General features: G+C 38.2%; 1 protein-coding gene across 6 annotated transcripts in view; it reads right to left on the bottom strand.

The window, feature by feature from the left end:
- Window positions 1–1,515: 1,515 nt before the first annotated feature.
- NKAIN3 (sodium/potassium transporting ATPase interacting 3) overlaps window positions 1,516–14,956 on the bottom strand; it is a 372,124-nt gene continuing 358,683 nt past the window's right edge. The window contains exons 6-7 of one of the 6 annotated variants that reach the window (XM_066993028.1): window positions 8,121–8,204; window positions 1,518–4,411 (exon numbers count right to left, since the gene is read on the bottom strand). In XM_066993028.1, the coding sequence (XP_066849129.1) occupies window positions 4,398–4,411; window positions 8,121–8,204 (98 nt within the window). In that variant the 3' untranslated portion in view covers window positions 1,518–4,397. Of the gene's footprint in view, window positions 4,412–4,503; window positions 6,312–8,120; window positions 8,205–14,956 lie in introns of those variants that run through there. The other 5 variants (XM_066993032.1, XM_048061653.2, XM_066993031.1 and 2 more) reach the window with 5 other exon arrangements.

Here is a 14,956-nt window from a genome sequence, read left to right as displayed (position 1 = left end):
GAGCTCCCAGGTTGTAATTTATTATAATTAAACTAGATGAGACTGATTCTACAAGGAGGCAGGCCAATTAGTTTGGGATGTCAATTTTTGTTTGCCACCGTCAAAGTCTGTTAAGGGAACTTGATAGATTGCTGGGTTGGCTTTTTTAGATCAGATAATCCCCACGTGAAAGGCAGGCAGACAGCTGGGTGCAGAGAAGCACAGAGCAGTTGCCACTGTAAAAAAACACCTGCCAATGTGGGGCTTGAAGGTGACAGAGGTTTTGCTATGCCTGAGCTGTGAACAACTGGATGGAGAGAGGTGAAACTCAAGACCTAAACATGGAGCAGATCCCTGCGGGGCAGCTGCAAAGAATGAAAGAAGCCTCAATCGAAAGGTGTTTGAAAGAGAAAACAGCCACTAATAGTCTGGGAGAAAATCTGCCGTTCTTGAGGAAGGACTATATCCTTTTGAGTGGCCCAAATGTGTGGTTCCAGGGCTTTAGACAGGAAAAGTTAATTTTGCCACACATTAACCAGCTCCCATACTCTTCAGACTCTGATATTCTTACTAATATGTGTTAAATACCATCTTCTTAACAGGCTCTACTGTATGACTGAAAGAAAGCAGGTGTTAAATAAAAACAAGCACAATTCCCATGGTTTTAACTGATATAGCTCCACTGGAAATTCTTTAGAGTAGTTAGTGTCATATCCTAGCACTATAAAGACCCTTCACCAAATCCAGGTAATAAACTGTTCAATTTTAGAGAGCAACTTGGGATCATAACTGATCTTCAAAAATACATTAATTTCAATTTTTTGAGCCAAAAATCTCTATGGATCGGAAAGAGCTGGGATCATCAGCCCAATCAATAATACCTCCAGCAACACCAGGAATTTTAATACATAATCGCTCTATGTCACTCATGCAAATATTGGTTCATAAATATTTCTTTATACAATTCCAGTTTTCAGGTCCTGAAAACTGAAAATCAGCTGCTTTAAAAACAAAACAAAACAAAAAACCACTGCTTGTACCTGGCTCAGTCCTTAGTGAATGTGTAATACCATCTTTCTGCAGTCACATCTCCAGTTCTGCTATCAGTCAAAGCACTGTTGCAAATCTGATTCTCTGTAAAACTTGAATTAAGCAGAAACTTGGGGAATAGAAAAAGGTGTAGAAGGCTGAAGGACAGATCTTCAGCTGTTATAAACTGTTACAGTATGAGTTATTAATGCCACCAAGAGAGTTTACACCAACTGATAATCTACTCTGAAATGTGAGGATTGTTGGCAAATTCTCTTTTGCAGTACAGATTTAGTCATTTCCTGAAAATGCATGTTACAGTTAAGCTTAACAAAACTATCCAAGCTTATTTAGAAAGCCAACATTTATTTCCTATGCAACTGGCTGTTCTGTGACTCACCTAACACCTTACTGAAAGAATGTGTTGCAAAAATAAAGGAACTATTTCTCATGACTCCTTATCAAAATGTTACCCGATATGTATACTGTATTGGAGGACACAGAAATTAACATTCAAGTTCATTTATTACTCTTAATATTTTTTTTCCAGCATGTACAGATTACTTGGTACTATTTTGTGTCTTAATTTAGAAAAGAATGACAGTTTTCTCAGCATTGCAGTGTGTGTTTTAGTTTGTTCTAATGAAGACAAATTCCTTTCAATCAGGTTTGTTCTGTTCATTAAATGAGACAGATGGCAGACTTGCTGTATTGGTAACGATTCCAAGATTTTAAGCTTACTTGGAATGTAGTAGTTTATGTTCCCCAGATAAAAAGTGATCAATATCTCAGATGGAAGAGCAGTCAGTTCCGTCTTTGCAGAATTTTTGTGGCACGCCCACAGTTCTTCATTAGAAAGCTGAAAATCTGAAGGTTCCACAGAAAGGCATATTAGAGGTACATTCAGTCAAATTTGTAAAATACTGTCCAGCAGATGTTTCTGTCTTGGTTGAAAATTAATATATGTTTCCAAAACTCTGCCAGAACAGAGTATATTATCTTCTGGAGGAGAAACTGCAACTGACTGGGATGTAGTGCTCCTTCCCTTTCCTCCCTTTGGTCCTGAGAGTGGCACTGTGTTCAGTTGGAAGCCTTTGATCTGCCAGCTCATAGTAATTAATGCCATGAAATTAGTGTTGAAATGTAAAACCGAAATGGGAACTGCCTTGATCACAGGAATCTGTGCTAGATGCCCACATCATGGACTCTCTGAAATTGAGAGAGGTAAAACACGGAAGCTGCTGAAAACCATTGGGCTCTGAACAGTGCTCAGATATACTAGTCTCCGAAATCCTGGAGCCATTTCAAACACAGAAGGCTGCAGGCAGTGGCTGGATAGACATTGTCACTGTTTAAGGCATCATAGAAAGAAACAAAATAATCTTTTGTGCTAAGCAGAAGTAAAGTATTACTCAAGCAGATAAAAATGTTTTTGCCTTATTAAAATATTACAACTATAAAGCAATTCTCACTGTTATCTTCTTCATAATGCCTCAAAAATGATATCATTTATATTAGTTTTGTCACAAATACCTATTTTTTGAGTGCTAAGATGAAGTATTCAAGATTGAGCGAACCATGTAATTTGCAGAGAACATCGTGTATGAGGGAAGGTATAAGTACAAAAGGACATTATATTCATGTACATTTCTGGTTTTGGAAGTCTGATTTTACAAACAAACACATACTGTTTGAGGTATATCCAACCCTAAGAATACTAAGAAAGAGTTTTATTCAGTTGTCATTTCTGTTGACTTTGTCTTAACACTTAATTCATACTTGATTTCAGGGAAGGTTAACCTGTGTTCAGATGATATTTTCTCCAAAGATGATGAGGTCTTTGGTGCAGCTAACTGGGAAACAGGTGCATGCACCACTAGAGCATTGTCACCTAGAAACAATAGACTCTACCTCTATTATATTTATTAACATTCTCATTACGTTCATACCAACGAATAATACAAATAGAATTTATAAGGGAAAGAATCAAGACAAGCCTTCATCTACTTCATGTCTGCTCAGACTAGAAAAGACAGGGGATGCATCCTTCAAGAGAAGACTGGAAACTGAGAATCTGAGTGCTGTTGGACCAGAAATTACCAGCCGAATACTATTTAGGACATTTACAAAGGCCCTTAATTCAGCTTCTATTTGAGAGGTAAAGATAAACATATTGAAAGGAATGTCCTTCCTGACAATCCCACCAAAGAAACCACAAAATGAGAAAGCGCAAATGCCCCCAAACCCTGATGAATTTATGCTGATGCTGAGGCACGGAGGCTCTGTGAAGAGACATAACTCTCTGGTGTATACAACTGTGCACACTATTTTAAATAACAATTAAGAAGAGAGAAACACAAAGTTCTGGTAAAAAAAAAAATACCAGTTGCCCAAAGAAAGTAGCTTTTGTGTATCACTTTATGCTAGTGGTGACAGAATAGAAAACAAAATACCACAGAGTTACATACATGTTCTTTGTCTAGAAGTATTTACAAATAACTTTACAAATTTTTATACACATTTTCAGGTTTGCTTGTTTACTTTTAAATTAAGAGAAAAGTTAGTCCCCAGAGGCTTCTAAGGCTGCAGTTGGTGCCTTATACTGTACATTCATGCTTGGCTTCTTCCTGGGAGAAGGGAGGAAAAGAGTTTAAAAATGTGCAAAACACAGACACCTAAAGAGCCCTGGATTTAAAGGTTCCTAGAGACTGACATCCATAGAGTGGTCATTCTAACTCTCAAATCAGAGACATTATTGTTGATGGGCTCAGGGCAAAAGAGATTAGGGAAGGAGAAGGAGCCATATATGAATTGCAATAATGAGATGAGTACATTAGTGCTGGAACAGCTAAGAAGAGTCATAGATCAATTCCTACTGCATACAGCAGTTAAGAAAATACAAGGAGTGGACATTGTGGATTTTAAACACAGCATTGAAATGATCTCTTTTACACTGTTAGGCTTTGACTCGTGCTGTATGTTTTGGAGTCAAAATCACTGTTTACTGACACAATCTTGACCAGGCACAGTATGATTCTGTCAGTTAAAAAATACTGTCTTCCTTGAGAAAGATGCATCCTTCTCATAGTTTTCACAGGTTTTGTTTTCATGCCTCAACACTAAATGTTGTAAAAATATTAAATTAAAAAAGAAAAAATTTACAATTTACAAGTGTTCATATAAGGAAATCATTCAAAAATTCCAGATAATCTACAAGGATCTACCAAATAACAATGCTGATAATGACACTGAGCCTGTGGGAAGAACAATCCCCATGCCGTGAGAAACGGATGGTGGGTTTCTTCCAGAAGGATGAGTCACAAGGTTGGTCTTTTCTTCTAAAATCTGTTTCTTCAGCTACAACAGCAGAAGTCTTGAGTCAATGCTCATTACTTACTTCGACCTATAAAACAGAATATATGAATTACTAACAAATGAAAACCTGTTCTGTACATCTTATTTGTGAGAAGTACCTTAACAGCAGCTGACAGGTTAGTAACTAATGAACAAGTGGATAAAACACCTCTAGACACTAATTTCCTCAGCTGTAAGACACAGAAATAAGGTCAAAAATGAAAGGCTGGTTACAAAGTGGTAGCTTTGCATCATGCATACCAGAAAAGCAAAAAAAAACATTTTGGGAAAAATACAGGAGGTGGTGAAAAATGCCTGAAGCTCACATAATAATAAATTATTTTCAGCATAATATATTTTAACAGCGTAAGATGTATATTCACCAGGTTATAGAATTCTCATTTGATTACAAATGTACATTTCAGCTGGACTCACACATTTATAGTCTTCATTACAGTCACCCGCCTGCTGAATCTATGTATTTTCATGTCTGCCTGTAAGCTATGTTCTCCTGGATAATTTTGGAAAATCTGTGATGGCTTTTTGTAGCAATTTCATGGTGGCTAGAGTTTCAGGAGAAGATACAAACAGGGCAGGATCACATAGACCCATCATAGAGCAGTAACCTCTCCATTGGCCATTTCCCAGACACTGCATCAATTCCACAAGCAGAAGCTAGGAACATCTGTAGAAATGCTCTGTCTTCTTTGTAATTAGGGGTTCAGTGCCTGTCCAGATGGGGCTACCCAAAACTATAGTAGCAATGAATCACACCTACTCATCCCAGCAGTAATGGTGCACATGTAAAGTTTAACTTCTGCAACCAAATAATAACAGCAATAAAAAACCCAAGTGCAAACCAAAATGCAACATTTTAAATTTCTTCAAATCATTAATAATCATAATGAAACAAAACAAAACAATGAAATTGAAATGCAACATTCCGTTTTGTTTTGATTTCGTATCTCCATACTTCTCTATTTTACATCTAGCAGTACGTGGAAGCAATTTTAATTACTACCAGGTGACCTGGCTTTAGATATTATGCTTGGAACAAATGAAAACACAACAGTCTTCTTTAAAACCTATGTGTTTCAGTCCCAGAGAGAACATGACAATTTTTTTCCACTCCCTCTGTTGTCCCTCCCGCCACATTTTAATTGAAACTGAATGGTTCAGGGCAAAGATTCTCCTTCTGCTAGTCCAATGGCCTAATGGAGTTATAGGCGGAACCGACAGCAGACATGCTATGTTTGTTCATATTTGTGTTTAAGAACATTCCCTGCGAGCACAGATTCAAATTTAATCTATACTCAGAGACGAAAAGGAAAATGATTCTCAGACTTGTTAATGATTAGCAAGTATTGTAGCACCAAGCACGTATCATACTGAGTATAAGTACTCAATAAAAACTGAGAATGTCTTCTACATACTTTCAATGAGGCCACAGAACCTTGTTTTTTTTTTTTCAATGTCTTATGTTTATTTAATTTATGAATGAAAGAAAGGAGATGAAAGGGATGAGAAAGCGGGGTATACAGCCAGGCTTTTCTCTATAAAAAGCATCACACTAATCTTTCCCATGAGTAAAGTGGGGAAGATGGTAAAAGATCTATAACCTTTATTAAGGCTCTTAATGTATTTAACAGGCATTATTCATGTTCACTTCTCAATGAATAGAAATGGAGTTTTTCACAGTCTGGATATCAGAAGTCACATTTCTTAGTGATACTATGGATTTTCAGACTACATATAACTGATATTGATAGCAATTAACTTCTTAAAAGATGTCAGGAAGGCTGATGTGCTGCAGACGGATAAGCATCTGCAAATTTCTGGCACAATCCTCCGACTGTTCAAATGGTTTCCAGCAATTTAATTCAGACTTGATCACTGATATTATTTTTCCTCCTTGCTTAAGTAAAGATGCTTTCTGTAGCTTTCAGTGCCTAAAAACATGACATCAATAAAGAAGAAAATACAATGTAATTTGTTTTACAGTTTTATATTTCTAGCAGCCATAAAGAAGCCAGATAAGATCCTTTCACCTGTACAAGAATACCTATCCATAGGAAATGGGAAGATGTCATTTATTTTCCAGTATAAAAAGCTCACCAACATCCCCCGTATCCTCCAAGCTATTTAACCTAAATCTGCTAACGAAAAAATTCTCATATTCTATGTCTTTTTTTTTTTTTTTTACGTAAATGAACAGATTTTACAGGAATGTATATAATGTATATATAAATCTTTCCTGAAATTATTATTATTATTATTATTTTTCTCCTTTAGTTACATTGAGTTTGCTCAACGACTGTTTTAAAACTAACCTCAACACAGCTTTAGAGATTAAAATTGTTTATGGAGAGGTGTAAATGTTGTAGCTGTGGCTTTCTTCTTCCCAGATACCAATTTCTCTCAAGCATCGTATTAAGAATGGTCAAACCTCCTTTCTGCTGTCATCTTTCCCATATAAAATGCAGTAAAGCCAGCATCTAGTGAAATATTACTGAAAATACATATTCCAACACAGAGAGTATACTTATTATCATGTCAAACTCCTCATTATTTGTTGTTGTTGTTGTCTTAATGTGATATTTCTTCCTGTTCTAACATGTACTGTCACACTGAGATAGGGCTTTTCTCCTTTCTTGGCTTTCATAATCCTACAATTTTTACTCACTAAATTTGAATAAAATTTTGTTCATTTTTTTTTTCTGCAAACTGAAAGCTGCAGCATGTGTAAAATGTATTTACAAAACATGAAAATATTAGTAAAGTCTCAAGCAGAGTTTGGGTGTCAAGTGCCCACTCAAAACATTTTGTTAGCAACTGTCCTCTTTAAATTAAAACTCCTAGAACATGTAACCATGCATACACCAGGAAAAACCTTCAAACTCATTTTAATTCTCTTAACTGATAAGTAAAATACAGTAAGTCATTAGATCAAGTTCAGTCAGTTAGCTGCACTTGGGTTTCGTGCTGCATTTAAGATGCCTGAAAGGCCCAAATATCAATTTAAAGATGGAAAGCATCGAGGCAACAACTTAAAAACATCTAAGAAGAATTTCCAAATGAACATCTTATGTTTTACCAGTAATACTATGAAATATCATATATTTAAATTTATCTTAGCTTCTGCCAAAATATATGTGCTGCTAACATCTCCCTGTACTTTAATTTATTTCATATAAAATGAACAGATATGTATCCAAATTAATTCATTAGGTAGCAGAGAGTACTTCATAGGAAGACTCTATGAAAACCGTGATTTTTGTAGTGAGAGCAAATAACTGACAACAAAGAGATAATGAGGTTTCAGTGAAACTCTACACATAGATTTTAAGCCAACTAGCATTTTTTCAGCAAACATTTGTCTTCCAGTAGCTAGAAGGTTCTGCTTTTTCATAAATGGGTTAATCCCATTAAGGTTTATGAAGCAGAAGCCATAAACTAGCTCTCTTTTTGCTAAAAAGTCAACAGGAAACAATCCCATCCTTTACTGCAAGCCTCTCCTTGTGTTAAGCCAAGGCATGTCATGGCAGATGTAGTGATATCTACTAATCTTTGTTTTAGCAGATGTGTCATCAATGACAAAGTGTCCTTACTATCATGTTTTATGTGGATTATTTTTTAATTAAGCTCTAATTGAAGTATAATTAAATTATTAGTAACCTCATGCCAAAATTACTTCAGGAGAAAGTTAGCTTTCAGTCCAGTTAGAAGGATTAATGTGGTCCACAGGACCAGAACCTTACCTACAGGCTTTACAGGCTTTAACTCAACATGCTCCTGGGGGGGCTGTCGGTAGGAGTATGTGTCAAGTCCGCCTATGAAATCAACTGAAAATACAACAGTGCCAGAAATGAACAAATGGAAATGAAAATATGTCAACTGAAAAATAAGTATGGACAAATTATATTAAAAAAATAGTAAACACATGCACAGGTTTGCATAACAGAAATAAACAAGTAAAAATACTGTGGAAGTGTCTTCCAGAAGGCTCTGTGGTCTGTCATCTAAAATGTCCACATAGCACTGTGCCTGGCCAGACTAGGCAGCAGCTCGCTGACCAGACATGCATGCTCCTTTCAGCACGCATGCTCATTCACATATCTGAAGAGTACGTAGATAAAAACCACTGTAGAATAATGTAGCTTCTTGTTTCAAGAGCAATCTCAGCATAAATTTCATAATTCTTCAGATTCTGCTCCTTTTGAAGTGTTTAGAAATTCAGGTGGTGGAAACTATTTAGTTCATGAACCTAATTTCTCCCCAACTTTCATAAAGCAATGGACTCTCATGAATGTAAGGAAACGACAAACCAAGTGAGTCCACTGAGTTGAGAATAAATAGATAACAGTTGGATGTGAAAAAGCAGCAGAATCTTCTCTGAATTCGTGGGGACAGTGAGTCTTTTCAGAATCCTTCCAATTTCTTTCAACATTTCTGTCAGAAACAATGTGGGGATATCTACCCTTGATAAGTTTTTGGTTCCTTTTACGGTCATAATGATTTTTAAATTACAATGTTTTAGTCTAAATCTTGTATCTTGCTACTCTTGGTAAGATTTTCAACAGCTTCAAGAAGACACACTTCCAAGCTACCACAGAAATCTAAACGCAAGTTTGGGATGAAGGTGATTTTTCTGATGATTTAGGAGGGCTTTTTACAGAAGCAATGTAGAACTGACAGTCACAGCACATTAGGATTCTTTGGTCACATGAAAGGCAACTGCCTTTATTTGTTTATACACAAGCACATATATAAGACCTAAACTGAATTTATGTCCTCATCGTGTTAATCACTGTATGAGGATCTGTACCGGGTTTATATGGCAAAGTTTTGGTAGTGGGGGGTTGTAGGGGTGGCCTCTACGAGCAGAGCCCAGCAGCTGCCCCATGTCAGATCAGAGCCAGCTCCACAATGGACCTGCTGCTGGCCACAGCCGAGCTAGTGAGCGATGTTGGTTGGGCCTCTGGGAAAGCAGATTTAAGAAAGGGAAGAGAAAAACAAACAAACAAACAAAAACTGCTGTGCAACAGCAGCTGGGAGAGAGAGGGCTGAGAAGCAGCCCTGCAGCCCCCCAGGTCAGTGCAGCAGGAGGGCAGGAGGTGCTCCAGGCAGGCAGCAGCAGTTCCCCTGCGGCCTGTGGAGAGGCCCCAGGTGGAGCAGGCTGTCCCCCTGCAGCCCACGGGTCCCACACGGAGCAGATCTCCACGCTGCAGCCCGTGGAGGAGCCCCCGGTGGAGCAGGTGGATGTGGCCTGGAGGAGGCTGCGGCCCATGGAGAGCCCCCGCAGGAGCAGGCCCCGGGCCGGAGCTGCAGCCCGTGGAGAGGAGCCCACGCAGGAGCAGGGGGTCTGGGGGGAGCTGCCGCCCGTGGGGGACCCGTGCTGGGGCAGTTTGCTCCTGGGGGATGGACCCCGTGGTACGGAGCCGTGTGGGAGCAGTTCTTGAGGAGCTGCTGCCTGTGGGCAGCCCCCGCAGGCTCAGTTCGGGAAGGACGGCATCCCGTGGGAGGGACCCCACGGGGAGCAGGGGCAGAGAGGGACCGTGAAGGAGCGGCGGAGACGAAGCGTCAGGGACTGACTGCAGCCCCCATTCCCCATTTGCCTGCACGGCTCGGGGGGAGGAGGTGGAAGAGGGTGGCTGGGGGGGAGGTGGTTTTAGCTTGCTTTTTTTCTCACTGTTCTAGCTTGTTAGTAGTAGGTAATAAATTAGATTAATCTCCCTATTCTGAGTCTGTTTTGCGTGTGACGATAATTGTTGAGCAATCTCCCTGCCCTTATCTCAACCCTTGAGCCCTTTCCATCATATTTTCTTCCCCTTTCCCTTTGAGGATGACGGGTGAGAACGTGGTTGTGGTGGAGCTCAGCTGTCTAGCTGAGTAAAACCACCATAGCACCTAATATGAAACAGCCCCCTTCCCAGCACTATATGTACAAGGCAAACAGAGAAAGAAAGAGTGCTCATCCAGGCTGAAGGGGATGGAGAAATGAGGCTTAGAGACTGAAGGACTGATGAAATGTCCTATAAAATCTGTGGAAATGCTGCTGATGATTTTAATTGCCTCTCCTCTTGAGTCCAGAAAAGGAGTAGCTTAGATGAAAACTGAACTTGATGTACTTCAATCATGCAGCATCCCCTCAGCTGCAAGAGTATTTTCTTGAAACTGCCTGAGCAGGACATTACGCTCACCAGCTAGCCCAGTCCGAGTGTCAGACCCAACCTATTTTCACCTCCTCCTTATACTGCTTTTCTTTCACGTTGCAAGCCCCCTTCAGAATGCTATAACAAAATAAAACACCAAAAATCAAAATTGCTCTAAGCACTAATGGGACCAAGAGATACATTTGCAGATATACTCTTGTAAAAACTGATTTATAAAATATGTAGATGTATAATGTAAAACATAACTACTGCTTCATTTTTGGAAGAAATCATGTCTGTAGTAATAGATTCTTTTTTATTGTTATTTTTGTGCGTGTGTGGTTATTTATACACCTTAGTTTTCCCTGCTCTCAGAAGAGGATTTTTTTTCCCCTGAGGACATGATAGAAAGAGTTAGCAAGTATGTTTTTGAGATAATTCACCACTTCAGAACCACACATCATTCCTCTCAGCAATCACCAACATAATCTGCAACTGTAAGTAGAGAGAGAATTTAAAGTAACTAGTTCTTCTACAAGCAGGTCTCTTGGAGAAAGACATGAAGTCGGTATGTATTAATGATTGGCAACATAGATGTGTCTTTGACAAAGAAAACATATTTAATAGCACCATCAGAAAAGTTTTGAGATGAGCTGTTCAAATCCGTTCAGCTGAGGCTTTCTATTTTGCAGTGAAAGACGTATTATATAGTACTAAAGCTGAAGTTTGACTTAAAATTCTTGTGAAGATAATTCTCAAAGCAAGAAGCTGCTCTATCATACAAGACAATTGAATGTGCCATTTTCCATTATGCACTCTATTTTATGGCTGATAGCTCTTTAATATGAAGATTCATCATCAGTTATTTGAATTAAGTTACCTTTCATTCTAAAAATTCTCTCTGATTTTACCTGACATTTTCAGCATTTATGTCTAGAAGACTCCCAGGACTAAGACTGCGAAGGGCCATTAAATAAAACTTTACATTGACTGAAATTTTAGGATGCATACATCTAGAGAGATGTATGCACATTTAATTGGGCAAAAGTAAAGAGCAATAACATTTGTATAGGTTTCCCAAGGGGAAAACATTAGTTTAAGGCTGATATTGAATAATTGATTTTGTTTATTCCTGACTAATGGATTATGGATAATACCTGCCATACATTCTTAGGATTACAACAATTAACTTCAGAAAGCTGCATACAACTGGAAGTAAGTTCAATGAAAAATAAAATCATTTTCCATACAGTTCTATAGTTCTATGCTTCACTATTATTATCTTTTTTTAAAGCAACATGTCATCAGTAGAGATACTCAGTCACTAAACAAGGAACACCCCATGGAGTCCAGTCATTAACTGCAGTCATGCAGAGAGAAACTTAAAATCCTAGGGAGAGGATTTTTTAGCACCCCACAGATAATAGCAGGTTACAGCAGAAACTGGTTATTTTATCTGCAGCTGGCTGCAAAACATGATCCATATTCCCAGGGAATTTTTCTCTCCTTGTGTCACCTCAGTTTTGTGGTCATGCTGGATGCTTAATGGCCAGTGTGAAATGTTCTTTTAGAGTTCACTACCTGCTGGGCTTGGAAGTGCAAATTTGTGCTGGCTGCCCACTGTGGGTAGTCCATTAAAATGATGTTCATTCACTCATGGGCCATATCAGAGGAATAGTTGTCATAATCTGTCTGAGTGAGAAAAGTGCAACATGCTGCTAGCTGAAGAAGGTGTATCCACTGTCATCAGTAATTTTGAGGGTTATTCTTTTGTAGGTGGATGACATTTAGGTATGCCTCACTACTATTAATGCAGTGCATTCACCCATATGCCAGTTAAAATTTCCTCTCCCTTTGAAGGTAGCACAGAAGAATCAGACATCTGAAAAAATACCTTCTCCTTTGCCACCCTCTCATCTGGAATTCAGCTTCTCTGGCAATATCCCACTGACCTGCTGGCAGGCCCTGTGCAAACAGCTGCCAGAGCTTGTCAGCCCATAGGTATATCACTAATTTCTCCTTTCAAAGCTGGCACATCCTAAGTGTGCCTGGAGGGAGGTGCAGGGTATGAACAGAGCAGTGATATGCAGATAGCATAATTCTTAGTAAAACGTGCAGCTTCTTGTGCTGAAATAGCTTAGATTCTCTTGATGTTTGCCTTTCCATTTTATAAATCAGGATAAGCCCTCAAAATGATGGCTGGAATGGATGGCACCTTCAGCTGTCCCCAGTCGCAGAGTGGCAGGCTAGAAGCTACTTGCTTGTGTGCTTTTACGTACAGAAGATTTTATTAACCAATGGGGCTCCAAATACTATTTTACATTGCATTTTTTTCCCACTGCGCTAAGATTTTTTGAATGGCAATATATTAATGCAATCACATTCATTAAGAAAAGTATGTAGCTGGGGTGGTTGTAACCAGTTAGAGTAAGTGACAGGTAGTAAGACAAGGAGCCAAAGCCTATGACAAAGAAGCAAAAATGGGGAAAATGTTAAGTCAGTGCTACATGCACGAAGTCCAAAGTTTGGACTTTCCAATGTTTGCACTTGTAGCATATATAAATTTTCCAGATAAGCACCTGTGGGTTTTGTTTGTTTGTTTGTTTTACCATTAGGTCTTCACTTTTTCAGTTTTGTCAAAAGATACACCGTTCTTACGTCTGAACTACTCAGATTGATCCAGACATCTGTTAGGAGCCAATACTATCACACTTCATATTACATCTGAGTATCTGAGCCTCTAGTCATGTGGCAGAAGAATCACACATTGCTTTGCAGTATACCAGGAATAGCTTCTTATTTATGGAGAGGACTAAAGGAGGGAAAACATGCAAGACAATTAAGAAAGGAAGAAAAAGAAACATCAGTAATAATGTGCCACTGTGATTGTTTTTCTGTCTCTATGAAGTATTAGAAGATAGTAATAAGATGAAGACAGCAAGAAGTAGTAGCAAACTACTAAGAAACAACCTCTTGCATAAACTTTTATAACCAGAAGCTGGGAGCGGAATATTTCATGGTTCCACTCTAATTATTATGATTTGGCACCAGATTTTCTTTTTCGTCTTCACCTAGTGAGATAGATCATCATTTTAAAAACTGCCCCACATTTTAAAATGTGAGTCCCACTCTGATCACCACACTTCTCTGCAGGACTGCACTGAAGGAAACATCCTCTCACAAGCTGCCTTAAACTGGTATGAAAATCTTAACTATGGTCTCTGCTACTGAACTCTCTTCTAATTTTATTAGTGTTTTGACAACCAAGATATTCATATCAGATGTTCAGATCTTTTATTCTCCAAGGATGCAGCTGCCCCGTAAGATGAAAGAAGTCTGGGGAACATCAAAGATGTTAGGAGGTGAAGGTGGCTCAAACCTTCTCATCCCAGTTTCCCTAGCCCTTCTGAATCTGAAAAAATCTTTCCAAAACATTTTCCATGCCATGTCTTTGACAGCTATTTACACCCATTCCATGCCATTACTGAAGTTAAAAGGCAGGCTGCCTGATTGCATGTATTTTCTTAAAGGAAATATTTATCAATCATTTTCAAGTCATTAAGGACTCATGGCCATTACAGGGTAAAAGTTCCTGGTAGAGTATGGTCATCACCCATAAGGTCTATAGAAAAAAATACATATCACGAGTACTTAACAGTAACATAGAACCAGAAAAAGCAGTTTAAGCTGCAAATATATAGGGATTCTTTCTTTTAGGCTTAAGCAAACACCATTTTTCATGATGTGCTATCTGCAAATCCATACTTGAAGCTTAAGTTGTTGAGGAACAGTTTTCCATTTTGGTTTAAAATGTTTTATTGTGTTCTTTCTAAATATATATCAAAGCTTCATCTGTTTAGCAAAACAAATCAGACATCCTATACATGTCTGCATAGCTGACTACAGCTTATGTTATTCTTCTATCAGACTGTCCTAATGAAATATTTCTGATGATACATTTTCTTCCTATATAGGTCACTATTCTGTTCCTCGTTTTTCTTAAATTTTGTCTTGATGGCTAAAATGCTTGTCTAATGACTAATGTCTAAACAACTTGCCATTTATTTGTGGAAAAAAAGCGTATGGAAAATATGTCTAAAACCACTTCAAACAAATAAAGCTTCCCCCTCCCTCCCTTCTTCCCCCAAGGCTAGTATTTAAAGGTGTTATTGCTAGTTCTAAAATAAGATTGTTTCAAAGAAAGTGAATGGTAGCTTTCTTTCTGCCTATGACCAAAGAAAGTTACAAATGATTCCAATTTATAACTTCTTATTCCTTTCAATATGGGTGATAATAAACTTGGTACAAGTATTTCCCCTATAGAATTTATATGTGATTACAGTCTTTTTTATACAGTGAGAAAATTAGGAAAATGAAAAATCTTAGCTCACTTGATTTCACTAATTATTAATGTTTTCCTCTCTGGCACCCTTTCTAATTTA

This window comes from Anser cygnoides, chromosome 2 (genome assembly GCF_040182565.1).
Source record: "Anser cygnoides isolate HZ-2024a breed goose chromosome 2, Taihu_goose_T2T_genome, whole genome shotgun sequence".
Taxonomy (NCBI): Eukaryota; Metazoa; Chordata; class Aves; order Anseriformes; family Anatidae; genus Anser; species Anser cygnoides.
This window is presented reverse-complemented; position numbering and strand designations above follow the sequence as displayed.